The sequence below is a fragment of the Lycium barbarum genome, chromosome 1 (assembly GCF_019175385.1).
Source record: "Lycium barbarum isolate Lr01 chromosome 1, ASM1917538v2, whole genome shotgun sequence".
Lineage (NCBI taxonomy): Eukaryota > Viridiplantae > Streptophyta > Magnoliopsida > Solanales > Solanaceae > Lycium > Lycium barbarum.
The window spans coordinates 149074967-149096306 of NC_083337.1; the positions used below are offsets into that span (position 1 = coordinate 149074967).

Consider the following 21340-nt stretch of genomic DNA (forward strand, 5'->3'; position numbering starts at 1 on the left):
AAATAAGCTGTGGGGTGTAATCAAAGTTTTCTTACGACAAGTATGTGGTGATTAGGACATTGATAATACTAGAAGGATCTTAAACTTTTAATCATTATAATCAACCCATTGGGACTCAAAAAAAAAAAAAAAAAAAAAAAAAAAAAAAAAAAAAAAAGCAACATGAGCCAAGAAATGCATCAAATTTAGTATTAACCATGGAAAATAAGTTATGTTGTCTTTATTTAATGAAGCCAAAACATATAAAATAGCAGTCGAATAGATACAACAATAATGTAAATGATGTAATTAGATAACGGTCCTACTAATTTGGGGGTTTACCTAACATTGATATAAGAATGGGAAAAGGATGGCCGGTCGGCCATAAATAATCCCACCCTCTAGCCCAATTTTTCCCAAACCCAAAATGTAGCAATTAAACTAATCCCATCCTAGCTAAAATTTAAATAAGACAATTTTCAAATAAAAATCCAAACACAAAAATGTTTGAGGCGATTTTTATATATAATATGTGTCATTTGTGTATAAAATATGTATCAGTACCTATCTGTAATGTATAGAAACTGTATAAAATATGAATCACTAAGGTATGTATCATTTTTGTATATAATATGTATCATTTGTGTATATAATGTGTATCAGCACAGTGCAACTGCCTTGTAAAAAATAGAAAATTGTATCATTTTTGTATATAATATGTATCATTTTTGTATAAAAAGTGTATATATAATTCCAGCATGTGTATATAAACTGTATCAGTCTTGTATAAAAAGTGTACCATACGTATAAAAAATGTATTATAGAAACCATATCATTGTGGTATATAATATGTATCACTATTGTATATGTTAAAAATAAATATCATATCATTATTGTATAATATGTGTATAATAAGTGTATAATTAACGTATAATCTATGTATAATAAATGTATGATTAATTTCAGGCTTTCAGCATATGTATATAAAATGTATAATTCTTGTATATAAAGTGTATATATAATTCCAACATATGTATATATGCTGTAGCAGCCCTTTAGTGGCGACGTTTTAGTCGCCACAAAAAGTCTTTTTTTTTCAAAGCGCCTAGGTTGTTGGGCCGGCCAGTCGTGGCATTATTTTGGGCCGACCAACCATTTTTTGGCATTAATTTGGGCCGAACGGACACCTAATGGGATTAAGCCCAAACAATAATTAAATGTGGGATTAGTTTGCCTGAGTGAACACACAGTGTCCTTTTCCCCATAAGGAAACGAAAAAGGATGTAAGTTTTTTAAACATTTAATTAAGTCAAGCTACATATTAATTAATTAATTTGAGAATCGTCTTTAAAATTCATGTTAACTTTGACACAAACCTTCCAAAAGAAACGGAGCAACTACATGTCCCCTTTAAAATTAACTTTGACACAAACCTTCCAAAAGAGAAGGAGCAACTACATGTCCCCTTAAACTTTGGGTGAGATTAAATATTATAAATGGAGAGATCTAACGAAAATATAAAAATAGTCTCTCTATACTAGCAATAAATTAAAATCAAAAAAGGATATAATGTAGCGTTTAGGGTTGCTCCTCCCTTAACCAGAGGTCTAGGGTTCAACCCTGGGTATGAACAAATCATTAGGGGGACCGTTTCCCGTGAATAGGTCCTACGTGGCGCGAACCTGGATATAATCGAGCTCCAATGCGGCTACCCGTCAGCAAGTGGAAAATAAAAAAAGGAATAAACTTATCATTAATTGTGATATAAGGATGCATTTAAATAATCCCGGGGTCCGCATGGATACAAATAGATCCATTAACTCTTGAAAAACATTGCAGTAAGTAATTAATACCATCTAAATAATACTAGTAGAGGAGAATATCATATATAACTATCACCTAGCTAGCGATTTAATTTTGAATGATTATTTTCTACTTATTTATTAATCAATTAAATTAATAGTTCATATAAAATGAGAATTGATCATCGTGGAGGATAATAAAGGGCACGAACCAAAACATGGAGTGCAATTATCAACTCTAGCTAGGAGAAAAAAAAAATGACAATTGGTAGATTTTATATATTACATATTACACTTTTCTTTTTCTTATACAGGAAAACCCCGGTGTTGTGCTTAGGAAATAAAATGTAAAATGTGCCATGACTAAAATTCTCATTTTTCTACACTGGCAGGAAATTTAACAACAATATCCAAGTTGAGACTTGAGATAAGCATGAATAAACATTTATTTCTTTAAGTAGTTGCTCAAATATCATAATATCGATCAACTTTTTCCCCAAGGGCTAGAATCCAAAAAACAAAAGATGGTAAAGGGATAAAATAAAATAAGGATTTCGAAAACTATTACTACGTACTACATTGATTTGTCAATAGCGGCTGCCTATTTTTTAACAAATGGCCATTCAATAGTATATGGTATGATCATGATTTCCTTGCATTTGTCTTCTATTCTTTTTACATTATTTTTTCTCAAAAGAATCATTCATTTTTTTAGTATTTTATAGATTCACTAATAAGTTTTGTTTCTAACCTAATTCTTAATGTTGTGAAAAAGCCAAAAACCTATCACATTATTATTATTCTTATATATAAACTAAAAACAAGATGGAAACAAAATTTGACGTCCCAGTGTATGAGTAGTACTTTCTTTTTTAATTTGTCTCAGAAAAATTAAAAAAATTATTTGAAAAGGAAAGCTCTCTACCTATTTGATGAATGAATCTGAAATTCGTTGCACCTATTATTGAGGGTGAGGAAACAATTGTGCAACTGCAGAAATGGGAAGTATGAATTATTAATCTCTGGATAAAATAACAAAATGACACTTTTGCCATTTCCAAGCTCTTCCCCCAGCGCTTTTTAAGTAAACCCAAATTAAAATTGACGATAAAAGTTTATTCAAGCTTTTCCAATGTAAGATCAAACCTATTTATATTAAATCACATATATTATATTGTTAATCCAATAAATCAAGTATAATCGAGTTTGACTATAATCGAGTTTGACTTTCTCACAAACTAAATAATGGGTCATTTACTCATTTTGCACTTTTCTCCCTATTTTGTGCTAGTCTTTAATTTTTGGCCCTCAAGACAAACAATTTTTTTTTTTGCAGTGACATAAATTTATATTTCACATCATAATATCTCATAAGTTATGTCTCAAGTAGTATGACTTTCTCACAAACTAAATAATGGGTCATTTACTCATTTTGCACTTTTCTCCCTATTTTGTGCTGGTCTTTAATTTTTGGCCCTCAAGACAAATAATTTTTTTTGCAGTGACATAAATTTATATTTCACATCATAATATCTCATAAGTTATGTCTCGCACCCCATTAGGCATAAGTTTGATTTTGAAGGACAAAAAATAAAGACCAACTCATTTCATTTGATGAACAAATCGTGCAATTTCTTCCTAAACAACCCCTAAGTGGATTGAAGGGTTATATTTAAAATTTGGTAACTTTTTAAAAAATTAGAGCAGTGGTCTAATTTTGGAATGTGGCAACTTGATCTTAAGTGTAAAATTTAAAACTAAAATCTTGAGTCTAATGTTTAAGGAATAAAAGGCCAACTTCTGAATACATGGTAGTAACATGGATACAAAAGTGGCCATCTTGTATAAATAACACGTGGATTGGACTGATAACACCCATTTGACCCGGCCCATAAAAGGGAAGAGGTTTATCTGCATACTGCCAAAATAGTTTTTAACATTTTTAGGGTTTTAGACAATCTTCACCAATATTTCCAGGTTCCTTCTTCACCAATATTTCCAGGTTCATTTCCAATTTCTAATTTTGCTTGATTTATTTTACTTCTATCTCTTTCAGTGAAAAGATTCATTTAGAATCTATCTTGATGTTTTATTTGTGCAGAGAATTTTTAGTATAAAATGATAGTACCTCCTCTTGGTAATTATCGAGCATCTTAGGATTCATTTAGAGTCTTAGATCCTTAGAGATAACTACCTCCTCTTCATAATCTTGATAACTTGTCACCAATGTTATCAAAAGCGAAAAGTTTAGAAAAGCTATATGGTCCTTTGGGGGCAGAGGTGGATCTAGGATTTAAAGGTGCCGGGTGTCATAATTTTCTTCTATGTATATCTTGTTAGGAACATGTATTTGGGTCGGGCCCATCTCTTTTTAGTTTATTCAGATCAACTTAATAGGTTTTTTTTTTATTTGCAAATATGAAATTACATCTCAAAATTCAATAAACGAACATAATTAGCATCTTAAACAAGGAATCACACCCATTAATACCCATTAACAACATAAGTAAAATCAACATTTTCACCGAGGGACTTGCAGCTCTTATGTATATTAAAAAATGAATTTGCACAATTAAAATAACATCTTCAATGAGGGAATACACTAATCAAAATAAGAAAATAATAGAAAAACTCTTCAATAGGTAAATACACCCCATAAGTAAATGTAGAATTAGATAAACTACAAGTTCTCAAAAATAATATAAATTTCATGTTTTTTCTAAGTAGTGCTTACGAAATTTCAATTTAAGTAGTAATTGATTTAAATTGAATTTAACAATTATAGAATAAAATAATTTTTTATAATGCACTCCCTCCGTCCATTTTTATTTGTCCATTATACTAAAAATATATGTCCACTTTTGTAAGTTATATAGTTTGAAAAATCAAGACATAATTTACCATTTTATACCTATTTCCCTTATTATTAAGTACTCCAATTCATTTCTCATTTTATTTATTGCTTATTAAGAGTGTCCCAAGTCAAATATAGACAAATAAACACCGACGGAGGGAGTAATAAACAAAAGAAACTATAAAAAAAAAAATTGAATTTTGATCTCAATCCAAAATTTCCATTGAGACCCAAGTTTTTCAATTTAAATACTCACAGATTTGAGATTAAGAGAAATGCTTAATTTAAGGGATTTTGAAGTTTCTATTTGTGTGTTATCGCTAGAGATCACAGATAAAATAATAGAAAAGAGGAAAGACAATATAAATAATAAAAAGATAAATAGAAAATTGAGTGAGCTGAAAATGGAATTATTATTGGTACAAAGGAAGTAAAAAGCACAAAGAAAAACGGGAGTCTTGAAAATGTTCAAGATGGATTCAAGGCACCTTTGTTTAATTTACGACTGGGGGGTGGCAGGATCAAATATTTAACCTAATTTAAGCAAATTACAACATAAGTATATAAAAAAATTATTAATCTAGGGGGTGCCATGCCACCCCCATCCTAAAGGGTGGATCCGCCCCTGTTTGGGGCCTTTAAGTGCAAAACACAAATGAAGCGTGGGGTTTAATGAAAAAAGGCGCAAATGGAGGAAAACTACAGATATGTATGTGTAGTCCAAGATTAATAATCATAAGCATGAATAATAATTATATGGAAAAGAAATTGAAAAGAAGATTTGATAAAGTGAAATATCAATGGTTTAGTGTCACATCGTCAGGATTGCACTCATTAGCAAGGAAAAGTATGCTTTAGAGCCTTGATGACGATACTGAAGTGCCCATAAAGTGAGGCTAAGCGCTCGACATGTTTTGTGCCTCGCTTCAAGGCTTAAGCGCGTCTTTGACAACACTGCTTGTCACTGATGTCGGTATTAACTTTGAACTCCAATATAACGAGATACATTCCTATGCCTCTGTGTCACATTGCTTCAGTCATCAGCAAATTGATCAATGTGTTTCAGTGATGTGGAGTTAACAGAAATATGTATGGGTTTGGGTTATGTCCCTTAATCTGTGCACTTCTCTCCTTATCCGTGCTTTTTTACGACAAGTTAGTCTGGGTGTTACACTCTCTATACAGTTTGTTAACTCTATTATTTGGTATGCTCTGACAAAGTAATCAATTTAAAAATTTGATTTCTGAGAAAAACAAATCTTCAAGTAGCAATTGTAGCCAATTGTTAAATGATTGCAAAAAGATAAATAAAAAAGGATCTTTTGCTTACACAAGCGTCACAAGTTAAACTCATTGATGGAGATATTCCATGATAAAGGAATGGTCACAACAGAAGTTAAACATTGCCCTAAAATAGCATCATGTGTAGATAGCATGAATGTGGCTATTGGGTTGTCTTTTTCTTGCTTGGCTCAATTCCACAGTTTGCCTCAACTTGATTTGTCTTGGAGGAATTCTGGCCCTTACCTTTATCCCTACTTTCTTTGCTTGTGGGGGCATGGAGATGGTAACTTTGGATTTTGTTTGTTGGCATATTTTGGTCTTTCATCTAAGTGGTGTAAGTGCAAACGATTACTGTTGTATGACGAGTTTCTATTTAATTGCAAAGTTGATGCTGTTTTGCTATACTCTTGGAACTTGACTGGTTTGCCTTCTCTTTGTTCAAGGGTTCTTTTTGGGGACTAGGAAGCACAGGTCTTAATTTTTTTGATCCATATTCTTTTTGTTCTTGTGTCCAGCGCAATATGTGGGGATTCTTGGAATACTTCACTTCCAACATTAATAATTGTTTCATGATTTTTTTTTTTTTTTTTTTGTGGGATTCATCCATCCTCTATTGAATCTTAACACTAAATGGACTCTTTTGAGGCCACAACTGAAGTTGAATACATATACAGACAGGTCTATTAAAAAAGTTGAGGTGAAAAAATCTCATGTTTTCCTTCTATGGAATGGTGGAAAATTCCCATCTTTTCCTTCTATGAAATGTTGGAAGAAAACCAATGCTCACATATAATAGTGAACACTGAACCTTTGTGCAAACATATACAGACAAGTCTTTTCAATATTGAAATAACTTATCTTCAATTTTTTGTAATTTTGAGCTAGGTCTGGACATTTAGATGCATCTTGTGTTTGAATGGTATTATACAACCAGATGCAATGCATCTTTTTGCAATTCTTTTCACAGTATGACGTCTGGATGCATCTTGCATTATGTTGTTTTTAATTTAGGCATATAAAATTATGAAGATAAATTGAGCTGTAATGTCTGATTTATACTGTTCCCGTGGTGTCTATATTAGATACACAGCACTCATATTGTACCTGTGCCATATAGGTGTCGCGGTAGAGTGAAGGTTATGTCCTGAAATTTTCATTTATACGTAATTTGCTTGACTATAATAGTCTATGACTTTTGAGGTCATTCTTGATTCTTTTATGCAATTAATTAACCTGTAACTTGCATCAAAAAACAAAAAGGAGAATGAAGAAAGCCTTATTTAGTCACATACTCACATTTGTCAGAGACATGTTCATCCGTTGTTATTTCACCAGATATCTTGAAATTTCAAACATTCCCAAGTCAACTACATTCTGCATCTTATTGCAGGGCAAAAAGCAGAGTACAAAGTCTAGGTTAATTCCTTCTGTGAAGATGGCTGGACTTCCAGGATACAACACCCTTGCCCCCAAGACTAAGAACTTGGTTATGGCTGGAGGTTTGACAGGATTTGTTTTTGGTGTGTACTACTACACTATGAGAGCTGTTGGCGGCTCAGATGAACTTCAAGTGGCCATTGATAAGTTTGAAGACGCAAAACGCAGCAGTGAGGCTGAAGCAAGTTTGGCACCAAAACCGTGATTGTGTCCTATATATGAAGTAACACTGGAATTAGGAAAGAAGTATGGGATGATTTTGGAGCAGTAGAACCGGACTTCGATCATCTTATGACTGTTGAATAACTTGTTCAGTTCCTCATGCTCTACGAATATATATACTTTGCTGTAAAGATATCAGGATATTGCACCCTTCTTTTAGCTTTCATGTTGAGATAAATTCTCTTTCTTGAATTTCAGTGTCTACAGTTTATACATTCAGCATGTTTATTTTAGGTTTTATAGAATCTCTCCAGTTAGTATTTGTTGTTATGTATTTCATAATATGCTCAGAGGTGCCATTATAATCAAATCCGTCATACATGCATGGTTGGCAAGGAAACCCAGCATAAAAAAGAAATGCTTAGAATAAATGATAATTTGCTGGCATTATATTTGGATGATTGAAAAGAAAGTAAGTAGATTTTAATTTCATTTCAAAAACTGAAAAAACAAAAAAATGAAATACATAATGGCACCTGAGTATGTACCACCCACTCCAAGCCCCACTCGTGAGATTACACTGAGTATGTTGTTTGGAAACAAATGGAACGGGACGTATAATATAGCATTGTACATTCATAAATATATTTAAATATTTATTTTTTGTAATGATAATAGGATAGATCATAAATTATCAACTATTATAAAAAAAAAAAAAGTTGCCACTCATTGACTCGGAATCCTCATATTATCATATCCTAATCGAGAAATCCCATATTATCATGCATGTTTACCGTTCGACTCTTTTTTGGAGGTGACTCTTTAAATTTTGCCTCTGTTAGCCCAGAGAGCTAAATTTGATCTGTAAAGTAGTTGGATCAATTTTCTTTTTGTAGACAAAATTCAACTCTTCGGGCTAACGATGATAGAATTTTAATTAGTGGCATAAAAAAGACTCTGTAGAACCCCAACTAATCACTGTATAATTGCATAGTTGGAGCAATTGCACGACATTCCGTAGAATTGCCTGCCTCTGTACGTTGTACTAGCAAATCTAGTTGCACCAGCAGCAAACGTAATCAAAATTGAAAAAGAACACAGTAAACGGAAACAGAGAGTTCGAGTTATTTTATTGATAATCCGCGTGCACGATCATCGTTGTAGAGCTTCCTTAAAGTAGTAACATACAGTTTCTAGCATCCTTTGGACTCACCAAAGGCAAAATGGGTGAATCGCGGCCAGGCGACTGTAAGAATTTTGATCAATGCAAAGTTAACAACTTCAGATGCACCTGATTTACAGTCTGCAAAAGTGGAGTCATTTTTCGTTACTTCTACTTGAGTTGATTTTCATTACTTATCTCATCTAAGCATGCCATTATGAAGACTAATATTTTCGCAGTAAAAAAGAAAACCCTCATTTCTTCAAATTCATGGTGATGCTACATTTGTTCTTCTGGAGTTTAGCACTCTCAAACTTGTCTTGGCACACCATTAGAGACCTCTGCAGTCTTTCCTGTAACCACAAAATTACATTAATAAACTGCTCTACCAAATCGCAAGTATAATTCCTATTACTGTTACCAGTGTTTTAAAAAGCAAAAAGAGCTGAAGCTCAGCAAATGCCTTTTGCTGGGATGGAAAAAAAAAAAAAACTCTCGCCTTTTACTATTGAAGCACAAATTACCAAAAATATCATACATATATGAATTTAATACTATGATAACAAAAATTCAATATCCAATAATGTTGATATTAATCCACTCCTTAAAATAGAGATCTAAAGAATCGAATGTTTCTCATCGAATGTTTCTCATAGATCACGTTGGCCAATCCAACTCGGAAACAAATTAGAGGCGAGTGGCGACATGCCTCTCTGAAAGAAACTTTTCCATCTCTCTTCAGATGCAAAAGTGGCCCAAATTCTACTATTGCAGACATCTGGCAAGACTTTGGGTGGTTCATACATCTTAGAAGAATACATGCAGTTCACTCTTCTCCTCAATGGGGTACGACCTTTGATGTCCAAACAAGATATAAACTGTTTTTGTCTTGTTCCATGTTACAAGTGCGGTACATCATTTTTGCCGGGAGATTGCTAACTAAGAAGTAGTTTCGTTGTGACCAAATCCCCCATTTTTTTGCTTCTTGTTTTGTTTGTCAATTCTTTTTTTATTTGACTTTTCACAAACATTCTCGAGAGAAGTTCATGGCTTCGCCCCTTTGCATCTGATAGGTATTTTCTTTCTTTCCATTATCGTTTGCAGAGAGACTCTTTGTTTTCTTCTTCTACCTTTAAAGTTTAATCCAATGGGCAATACACCTTTTAGGGACAACTTTCTTGGAATATGTGATGCAAATAGTGTAAAGCTCCTCCTATTCTAACATGTAGTACTTTTTCCTTTGCAAGAACCATCCCTATGTGAAAGCATTCTTTGGTTTTGTTTCCTTCATCACAAACTTTGTTTCAAGCACCCTTTTTCTTCTTCATGCTAATTTTCTTTCTTTATGACACTTTAAATAGGCAAAATGTAACTTTCTTTATGTTACAGAGGTTTTATTTTGTCCGAAGCAAAGACCATTACACAGTCTACGCCAAAGACTTTTACTTTTGTTTGAGACAAAGGCCATTACACCGTTTATGCTAAAGCCTATTATCTTTGTCCGAGGCCAAGACCATTATATCGTCTGAGCTAAAGACTTTATTTTGTGTGAAGCGGAGACCGTTACATCGTCTAAAAGAACTTTTACTTTTGTCCGAGACAAAGACCATTACATCGTCTAAGCCAAAGACTTTCTTTTGTTCGAAGCAACGACCATTACACAGTCTGAACTGAAGACTTTATTTTGTTCGAAGCAAAAACCATAACACCATCTATGCTAAAGACTTTTACTTCGGTTTGAACCTGACCAATCACATTTATCTAGTGACAAGCTCCAATTTGATTGGTCGGAACATGTCATCGACACATTTGACATGATGTAATTGGCTCATATATTTGACTTGGATTACCACATCATTTGACACAATTTTATTGGCTCATTTATTTGACTTGGATTGCCACATCATTTGACACGTGTCATGAGCTTGGGCTAATAAAGCGGGTTTATCATTTGTAGCCCAATTAAATAGACTAGCCTAATATATTTCAAGTTAAGTAATTAACCCAATTATATTAGTAGAAAAAGGTGCTTCGTTACTGCTTATTTGAAGAGATTTACACATTTTTGTCCTTACCGCAAAAATATTTAACTTATTATGTGTTAAGTTTGTTTTGGACTAGGAGACTAATAGTCTCCCTAACTACTCTACAAATTGTAGCTTTCATTATTGACCATTCTTTAAAAAATAACTGACAAAATCGCTGAGGATCTGCTGAAAAATCTCCTGTAAGTCGATTGACAATTCGAAGTCAACTTTCATAAGCCCCTTGAAAACCCATTCTGCTTTTTTTTTCCCTTTCACTTGATAATATATTTTCAAAGTGTGTCATACATTTTTGTCTTTATCATCATATTTTAGATTATTTGGTGATAGCTAGGGATTAAAGGAGCACGTCTTTTGATGATATTCAATAAAAACTTTTATTGACTTTTCAAGATATAAACTGTTTTTGTCTTGTTCCATGTTACAAGTGCGGTACATCATTTTTGCCAGGAGATTGCTAACTAAGAAGTAGTTTCGTTGTGACCAAATCCCCCATTTTTTTGCTTCTTGTTTTGTTTGTCAATTCTTTTTTTATTTGAATTTTCACAAACATACTCGAGAGAAGTTGTTATATCCCGTATTTTTATACGTCGAGTTATTCGCAAGAATCGACTCAAGTTAAAGACGGGATCATTTTCGGGCACGAAACAGAAATCTTTAAGTTCTGGTCTCTATTAGAAAATGAATTGCTTATGAATTTTACTTAGTGTAAAAAAATATTAATGGAAAGTTGAGATTAATTTACCATGATTAGATTATTAAGTGGGGGTTAAAATTTAATTTTTCACTAAACAAGTCATTAGTGCACAAAGTGGGCCCCACCAAGACATGTGGCCAAATTTAATTGGCTCAAGCCTTGAGTGGGACACTTGTCACTCCTGGGGGCTGAAAATATAGTGAAAAATCTGTGCCCAAACCCTCATTTTCATCTTCCACAATAAGCTAGAGAGAGAGAGAAAACAAAAGCCATGGCATTCGGCCATGGCTAGCAAATTGGAGCTCAAATTTTTTGATCCAAAAATCAGATTTTCCAAGTATTCCAACCAGTTAGGAAGGCTATAATAACGTGGAGTAGTCATTTGGAGCAACAAGAACAAGTATTAGTTCATTTCACAACTTCTAGCCAAATTAAGAAGCCAACTTGTTAAGGTAAGATTTCGTTTTTTTTTGTTATAAGATTGGAGTTAATGATGTTGTAATGGATCTATTAAGTTGTATTATGTGAATTTGGAAGTAAGAAAATTGTTTGATTAAAGTTGGCATTAAAAGTGGGCAGATTTGGAGTTGTTTTAATTGGGTTGAATTTGATTAGTGTTGTCACTATTATGGTATGATATTTGTAGATAATTGTTTATGTTGAAGGGCCGGAAATATGGTTATTGACATGTATAGGGGCTGTTGTCAATGGTAAAAAATTATACTTGATTCCATGTGTTTGCGATTTTGTGGAATAAAGGTCGAAAATTGTATTTCGATGTTGTAGTGTTGATGGACTATTTTGGGTTTCCTATTGAAACGAAATTGAAGTGATTCTTGTACATGGATGGTTGTTGTTATTAATGTTATGGATTATGTGTAAAAGGTGAAAGGAAAGTTTAAATCATGTTAGAACTTGTTGTGAAATTAGAGCAGTTTCCTTGCATATAATAGTTGATGTTGTTGTTGTTGTGGGCTGTTTTGATAAGGTTTTTGGTGGAAAATCTCATGTGATTATATGGCTATTTGAGGTTGTCATTGTTATGGTTAAATTGTAGTTAGGGGCTGTTCTTGAGGAATTGGGGAACTAAGGATAGTTAAGATTTGTATTGTGACGTTATAATGGACGGGGCTGTTTTAGAACTTGTTGTAATGTTACGATAGTTTTCTTGCATATAGAGGTTGATGTTGTTGCTGATGTGAATCATCAAACTTGGAGGAAAGAAGCGTATAAAATATCGTATGCGAAGTGTGTGCGATCTGCTTGGTATATTCTTAGATGTTCGTGAGATTATCGGTCATTGTTATGTGGTAGCTAAGGGCTGTTTTGGGGCTGTTTTGTAATGAATTTCGTGGCTGTTTTGTGATGAATTTTGTGGTTGTTTTGGGGCTGCTTGTTATAAATTTCGTGGCTGTTTTGTAGTGACATTTTGGGGGCTGTTTTGTTGTAATTTTCGTGGCTGCTCTTGTTGAGTCAAAATGCAGGGATTATAGTTATGATTATGTACAATATATGTAGTTTATTTGCTGGAGTATGGGCTGTTCTTGATGGCTGGTCTAACATTGTTAAAGGGGCTGGATAAACATAAGGAATTAGTGTATTAATCACTTTGTTGTTGTGGTTGTTGTACTCCATGGATGTACAGAGAAAGAATGATAGCAATGGTGTATGTAGTGCATATGGGGCTGATTTTGTTATGTCCTTGAGTTGTGTCTTGTTATTGATGTTGTTGACCTCGTATGTGAGTTGTGGATGTGTGCAAGTAGTGGAAGTGCTGCCCACTTGTTTTTATACAAGAACGAGTTATCGTTTACTAGCAACCACCAATTTGACGGACATGCTACCATTGTTATAGGTTGAAGTGTCAATCGAGACGAGTTTAAATTATTGAATTGGTACGGACGACAAACGGTATGTAAAGCCTAACCTTTCTTTCTTTTGGCATGTCCTAGAACTAAGTAAGTTATGATACGTATCTTGGGGTAATTCTATTCTTGATTCCGAGCTTGTTTACGATTCTTATTCACTTCTTGATATGAGTATGTTTAGTATAGACGAGATTATTATATGATTGAATAATGAGCAAAGCATAAAGAGTTCTTGTTTTTAAAAGAGTTCTATAAGTATTAATGTCCCTAACTTTCGTAGACAGTCTCGAATTGCTTTAAAACGTTCGTACAGGGTTCTATAATGAATAACGTTCATAACTTTCTTATGCTGATTCGGATTGGCTTGAAACGTGTTTATGATTTTACTAATGATTTCGAGAAAACTAGTTTTATACTAAAGGAAATATAAAGTTTGATTTTCAAAACCACTCCGAAGGGGGTGCGAGGTTTTACTACTTCATTCCATTTACGACTTATGTTTACTTTACATATTATCATTATCATTATTATTATGTCGGGATTGGCATGCCCGAAGGGGCCAGTGTAGTATTATGTCGGAACCGGCATGCCCGAAGGGGCCATCATCATTATTATGCCGGAAGCGGCCGTCCGAAGGGACTATTATGTTACTATGCCGAAAGCGGCTGTCCGAAGGGACTATTGTGATACTATATTTATATTGTGTATCCTAGAATTTGTGTATGCCGTATTTATATTGTGTATGCTAGAATTTGGGTAAGGTACCATATGGCACGGTTCAAATGCTGTTCCAGGTTACTCCGGGTTGCCTCTAAACTGGTTTACTGTTATGCCTCTCCTTGTTTATGATTCAGTGATGCTTTACATATTCAGTACATATTCCGTACTGACCCCCTTTCTTCGGGGGCTGCGTTTCATGCCACGCAGGTACACCCCGATGAGTAGAAGACTTTGCTAAAGGTGTTCCAGCGGGATTGGCGAGCTCCATCTCAGTTCGGAGTGTTGCCGGGTCAAGTACTTATGTCATTGTATTTTGTATGTGTTAGAGACTTTGCAGACAGTGTCCTGTGGATAGGGCGTCGAGCAGTGCGAATCATTTATATATGTTAAAAGAGTATGTATTTCCAGATGATTTCTGTTGGTAAAAAGTGCGTAATTGATTGAAAGTTTTTCATAATCTGTATAAAGACGATGATCTTTATTTGGAAAGGTGTCATGTTTTAAAAGTTTTTGAAACAACAGGTTTTGGTAAAGCGAACGTTTAAGGGTTCGCTCGACTCTGATGAGAGTCGGGTGCCCATCATGCCCTATCAAGATGAGGGTGTGACAGAAGTTCATGGTCTTCGCCCCTTTGCATCTGATAGGTATTTTCTTTCTTTCCATTATCGTTTGCAGAGAGACTCTTTGTTTTCTTCTTCTACCTTTAAAGTTTAATCCAATGGGCAATACACCTTTTAGGGACAACTTTCTTGGAATATGTGATGCAAATAGTGTAAAGCTCCTCCTATTCTAACATGTAGTACTTTTTCCTTTGCAAGAACCATCCCTATGTGAAAGCATTCTTTGGTTTTGTTTCCTTCATCACAAACTTTGTTTCAAGCACCCTTTTTCTTCTTCATGCTAATTTTCTTTCTTTATGACACTTTAAATAGGCAAAATGTAACTTTCTTTATGTTACAGAGGTTTTATTTTGTCCGAAGCAAAGACCATTACACAGTCTACGCCAAAGACTTTTACTTTTGTTTGAGACAAAGGCCATTACACCGTTTATGCTAAAGCCTATTATCTTTGTCCGAGGCCAAGACCATTATATCGTCTGAGCTAAAGACTTTATTTTGTGTGAAGCGGAGACCGTTACATCGTCTAAAAGAACTTTTACTTTTGTCCGAGACAAAGACCATTACATCGTCTAAGCCAAAGACTTTCTTTTGTTCGAAGCAACGACCATTACACAGTCTGAACTGAAGACTTTATTTTGTTCGAAGCAAAAACCATAACACCATCTATGCTAAAGACTTTTACTTCGGTTTGAACCTGACCAATCACATTTATCTAGTGACAAGCTCCAATTTGATTGGTCGGAACATGTCATCGACACATTTGACATGATGTAATTGGCTCATATATTTGACTTGGATTACCACATCATTTGACACAATTTTATTGGCTCATTTATTTGACTTGGATTGCCACATCATTTGACACGTGTCATGAGCTTGGGCTAATAAAGCGGGTTTATCATTTGTAGCCCAATTAAATAGACTAGCCTAATATATTTCAAGTTAAGTAATTAACCCAATTATATTAGTAGAAAAAGGTGCTTCGTTACTGCTTATTTGAAGAGATTTACACATTTTTGTCCTTACCGCAAAAATATTTAACTTATTATGTGTTAAGTTTGTTTTGGACTAGGAGACTAATAGTCTCCCTAACTACTCTACAAATTGTAGCTTTCATTATTGACCATTCTTTAAAAAATAACTGACAAAATCGCTGAGGATCTGCTGAAAAATCTCCTGTAAGTCGATTGACAATTCGAAGTCAACTTTCATAAGCCCCTTGAAAACCCATTCTGCTTTTTTTTTCCCTTTCACTTGATAATATATTTTCAAAGTGTGTCATACATTTTTGTCTTTATCATCATATTTTAGATTATTTGGTGATAGCTAGGGATTAAAGGAGCACGTCTTTTGATGATATTCAATAAAAACTTTTATTGACTTTTCAAGATATAAACTGTTTTTGTCTTGTTCCATGTTACAAGTGCGGTACATCATTTTTGCCAGGAGATTGCTAACTAAGAAGTAGTTTCGTTGTGACCAAATCCCCCATTTTTTTGCTTCTTGTTTTGTTTGTCAATTCTTTTTTTATTTGAATTTTCACAAACATACTCGAGAGAAGTTGTTATATCCCGTATTTTTATACGTCGAGTTATTCGCAAGAATCGACTCAAGTTAAAGACGGGATCATTTTCGGGCACGAAACAGAAATCTTTAAGTTCTGGTCTCTATTAGAAAATGAATTGCTTATGAATTTTACTTAGTGTAAAAAAATATTAATGGAAAGTTGAGATTAATTTACCATGATTAGATTATTAAGTGGGGGTTAAAATTTAATTTTTCACTAAACAAGTCATTAGTGCACAAAGTGGGCCCCACCAAGACATGTGGCCAAATTTAATTGGCTCAAGCCTTGAGTGGGACACTTGTCACTCCTGGGGGCTGAAAATATAGTGAAAAATCTGTGCCCAAACCCTCATTTTCATCTTCCACAATAAGCTAGAGAGAGAGAGAAAACAAAAGCCATGGCATTCGGCCATGGCTAGCAAATTGGAGCTCAAATTTTTTGATCCAAAAATCAGATTTTCCAAGTATTCCAACCAGTTAGGAAGGCTATAATAACGTGGAGTAGTCATTTGGAGCAACAAGAACAAGTATTAGTTCATTTCACAACTTCTAGCCAAATTAAGAAGCCAACTTGTTAAGGTAAGATTTCGTTTTTTTTTGTTATAAGATTGGAGTTAATGATGTTGTAATGGATCTATTAAGTTGTATTATGTGAATTTGGAAGTAAGAAAATTGTTTGATTAAAGTTGGCATTAAAAGTGGGCAGATTTGGAGTTGTTTTAATTGGGTTGAATTTGATTAGTGTTGTCACTATTATGGTATGATATTTGTAGATAATTGTTTATGTTGAAGGGCCGGAAATATGGTTATTGACATGTATAGGGGCTGTTGTCAATGGTAAAAAATTATACTTGATTCCATGTGTTTGCGATTTTGTGGAATAAAGGTCGAAAATTGTATTTCGATGTTGTAGTGTTGATGGACTATTTTGGGTTTCCTATTGAAACGAAATTGAAGTGATTCTTGTACATGGATGGTTGTTGTTATTAATGTTATGGATTATGTGTAAAAGGTGAAAGGAAAGTTTAAATCATGTTAGAACTTGTTGTGAAATTAGAGCAGTTTCCTTGCATATAATAGTTGATGTTGTTGTTGTTGTGGGCTGTTTTGATAAGGTTTTTGGTGGAAAATCTCATGTGATTATATGGCTATTTGAGGTTGTCATTGTTATGGTTAAATTGTAGTTAGGGGCTGTTCTTGAGGAATTGGGGAACTAAGGATAGTTAAGATTTGTATTGTGACGTTATAATGGACGGGGCTGTTTTAGAACTTGTTGTAATGTTACGATAGTTTTCTTGCATATAGAGGTTGATGTTGTTGCTGATGTGAATCATCAAACTTGGAGGAAAGAAGCGTATAAAATATCGTATGCGAAGTGTGTGCGATCTGCTTGGTATATTCTTAGATGTTCGTGAGATTATCGGTCATTGTTATGTGGTAGCTAAGGGCTGTTTTGGGGCTGTTTTGTAATGAATTTCGTGGCTGTTTTGTGATGAATTTTGTGGTTGTTTTGGGGCTGCTTGTTATAAATTTCGTGGCTGTTTTGTAGTGACATTTTGGGGGCTGTTTTGTTGTAATTTTCGTGGCTGCTCTTGTTGAGTCAAAATGCAGGGATTATAGTTATGATTATGTACAATATATGTAGTTTATTTGCTGGAGTATGGGCTGTTCTTGATGGCTGGTCTAACATTGTTAAAGGGGCTGGATAAACATAAGGAATTAGTGTATTAATCACTTTGTTGTTGTGGTTGTTGTACTCCATGGATGTACAGAGAAAGAATGATAGCAATGGTGTATGTAGTGCATATGGGGCTGATTTTGTTATGTCCTTGAGTTGTGTCTTGTTATTGATGTTGTTGACCTCGTATGTGAGTTGTGGATGTGTGCAAGTAGTGGAAGTGCTGCCCACTTGTTTTTATACAAGAACGAGTTATCGTTTACTAGCAACCACCAATTTGACGGACATGCTACCATTGTTATAGGTTGAAGTGTCAATCGAGACGAGTTTAAATTATTGAATTGGTACGGACGACAAACGGTATGTAAAGCCTAACCTTTCTTTCTTTTGGCATGTCCTAGAACTAAGTAAGTTATGATACGTATCTTGGGGTAATTCTATTCTTGATTCCGAGCTTGTTTACGATTCTTATTCACTTCTTGATATGAGTATGTTTAGTATAGACGAGATTATTATATGATTGAATAATGAGCAAAGCATAAAGAGTTCTTGTTTTTAAAAGAGTTCTATAAGTATTAATGTCCCTAACTTTCGTAGACAGTCTCGAATTGCTTTAAAACGTTCGTACAGGGTTCTATAATGAATAACGTTCATAACTTTCTTATGCTGATTCGGATTGGCTTGAAACGTGTTTATGATTTTACTAATGATTTCGAGAAAACTAGTTTTATACTAAAGGAAATATAAAGTTTGATTTTCAAAACCACTCCGAAGGGGGTGCGAGGTTTTACTACTTCATTCCATTTACGACTTATGTTTACTTTACATATTATCATTATCATTATTATTATGTCGAGATTGGCATGCCCGAAGGGGCCAGTGTAGCATTATGTCGGAACCGGCATGCCCGAAGGGGCCATCATCATTATTATGCCGGAAGCGGCCGTCCGAAGGGACTATTATGTTACTATGCCGAAAGCGGCTGTCCGAAGGGACTATTGTGATACTATATTTATATTGTGTATCCTAGAATTTGTGTATGCCGTATTTATATTGTGTATGCTAGAATTTGGGTAAGGTACCATATGGCACGGTTCAAATGCTGTTCCAGGTTACTCCGGGTTGCCTCTAAACTGGTTTACTGTTATGCCTCTCCTTGTTTATGATTCAGTGATGCTTTACATATTCAGTACATATTCCGTACTGACCCCCTTTCTTCGGGGGCTGCGTTTCATGCCACGCAGGTACACCCCGATGAGTAGAAGACTTTGCTAAAGGTGTTCCAGCGGGATTGGCGAGCTCCATCTCAGTTCGGAGTGTTGCCGGGTCAAGTACTTATGTCATTGTATTTTGTATGTGTTAGAGACTTTGCAGACAGTGTCCTGTGGATAGGGCGTCGAGCAGTGCGAATCATTTATATATGTTAAAAGAGTATGTATTTCCAGATGATTTCTGTTGGTAAAAAGTGCGTAATTGATTGAAAGTTTTTCATAATCTGTATAAAGACGATGATCTTTATTTGGAAAGGTGTCATGTTTTAAAAGTTTTTGAAACAACAGGTTTTGGTAAAGCGAACGTTTAAGGGTTCGCTCGACTCTGATGAGAGTCGGGTGCCCATCATGCCCTATCAAGATGAGGGTGTGACAGAAGTTCATGGTCTTCGCCCCTTTGCATCTGATAGGTATTTTCTTTCTTTCCATTATCGTTTGCAGAGAGACTCTTTGTTTTCTTCTTCTACCTTTAAAGTTTAATCCAATGGGCAATACACCTTTTAGGGACAACTTTCTTGGAATATGTGATGCAAATAGTGTAAAGCTCCTCCTATTCTAACATGTAGTACTTTTTCCTTTGCAAGAACCATCCCTATGTGAAAGCATTCTTTGGTTTTGTTTCCTTCATCACAAACTTTGTTTCAAGCACCCTTTTTCTTCTTCATGCTAATTTTCTTTCTTTATGACACTTTAAATAGGCAAAATGTAACTTTCTTTATGTTACAGAGGTTTTATTTTGTCCGAAGCAAAGACCATTACACAGTCTACGCCAAAGACTTTTACTTTTGTTTGAGACAAAGGCCATTACACCGTTTATGCTAAAGCCTATTATCTTTGTCCGAGGCCAAGACCATTATATCGTCTGAGCTAAAGACTTTATTTTGTGTGAAGCGGAGACCGTTACATCGTCTAAAAGAACTTTTACTTTTGTCCGAGACAAAGACCATTACATCGTCTAAGCCAAAGACTTTCTTTTGTTCGAAGCAACGACCATTACACAGTCTGAACTGAAGACTTTATTTTGTTCGAAGCAAAAACCATAACACCATCTATGCTAAAGACTTTTACTTCGGTTTGAACCTGACCAATCACATTCATCTAGTGACAAGCTCCAATTTGATTGGTCGGAACATGTCATCGACACATTTGACATGATGTAATTGGCTCATATATTTGACTTGGATTACCACATCATTTGACACAATTTTATTGGCTCATTTATTTGACTTGGATTGCCACATCATTTGACACGTGTCATGAGCTTGGGCTAATAAAGCGGGTTTATCATTTGTAGCCCAATTAAATAGACTAGCCTAATATATTTCAAGTTAAGTAATTAACCCAATTATATTAGTAGAAAAAGGTGCTTCGTTACTGCTTATTTGAAGAGATTTACACATTTTTGTCCTTACCGCAAAAATATTTAACTTATTATGTGTTAAGTTTGTTTTGGACTAGGAGACTAATAGTCTCCCTAACTACTCTACAAATTGTAGCTTTCATTATTGACCATTCTTTAAAAAATAACTGACAAAATCGCTGAGGATCTGCTGAAAAATCTCCTGTAAGTCGATTGACAATTCGAAGTCAACTTTCATAAGCCCCTTGAAAACCCATTCTGCTTTTTTTTTCCCTTTCACTTGATAATATATTTTCAAAGTGTGTCATACATTTTTGTCTTTATCATCATATTTTAGATTATTTGGTGATAGCTAGGGATTAAAGGAGCACGTCTTTTGATGATATTCAATAAAAACTTTTATTGACTTTTCAAGATATAAACTGTTTTTGTCTTGTTCCATGTTACAAGTGCGGTACATCATTTTTGCCAGGAGATTGCTAACTAAGAAGTAGTTTCGTTGTGACCAAATCCCCCATTTTTTTGCTTCTTGTTTTGTTTGTCAATTCTTTTTTTATTTGAATTTTCACAAACATACTCGAGAGAAGTTGTTATATCCCGTATTTTTATACGTCGAGTTATTCGCAAGAATCGACTCAAGTTAAAGACGGGATCATTTTCGGGCACGAAACAGAAATCTTTAAGTTCTGGTCTCTATTAGAAAATGAATTGCTTATGAATTTTACTTAGTGTAAAAAAATATTAATGGAAAGTTGAGATTAATTTACCATGATTAGATTATTAAGTGGGGGTTAAAATTTAATTTTTCACTAAACAAGTCATTAGTGCACAAAGT

The 21340-nt window shown here is 34.3% G+C and overlaps 1 protein-coding gene and 2 long non-coding RNA genes across 3 annotated transcripts; all 3 read left to right on the plus strand.

Annotated features, from left to right (window-relative positions):
* The first annotated feature begins 3625 nt into the window (after nucleotides 1-3625).
* LOC132643219 (uncharacterized) lies at nucleotides 3626-7840 on the plus strand. Its single transcript, XM_060359912.1, has 2 exons — nucleotides 3626-3783; nucleotides 7310-7840. The coding sequence occupies exon 2, from the start codon at nucleotides 7355-7357 to the stop codon at nucleotides 7559-7561; it is 207 nt and encodes a 68-aa protein (XP_060215895.1). The 5' UTR covers nucleotides 3626-3783; nucleotides 7310-7354; the 3' UTR covers nucleotides 7562-7840.
* A 3795-nt stretch (nucleotides 7841-11635) lies between these two features.
* On the plus strand, nucleotides 11636-14676 carry LOC132614725 (uncharacterized). Its single transcript, XR_009572432.1, has 3 exons — nucleotides 11636-11874; nucleotides 13278-13333; nucleotides 14218-14676. It is a non-coding gene; the product is annotated as an uncharacterized LOC132614725 (long non-coding RNA).
* A 1860-nt stretch (nucleotides 14677-16536) lies between these two features.
* On the plus strand, nucleotides 16537-19577 carry LOC132614778 (uncharacterized). Its single transcript, XR_009572448.1, has 3 exons — nucleotides 16537-16775; nucleotides 18179-18234; nucleotides 19119-19577. It is a non-coding gene; the product is annotated as an uncharacterized LOC132614778 (long non-coding RNA).
* Nucleotides 19578-21340: the final 1763 nt, after the last annotated feature.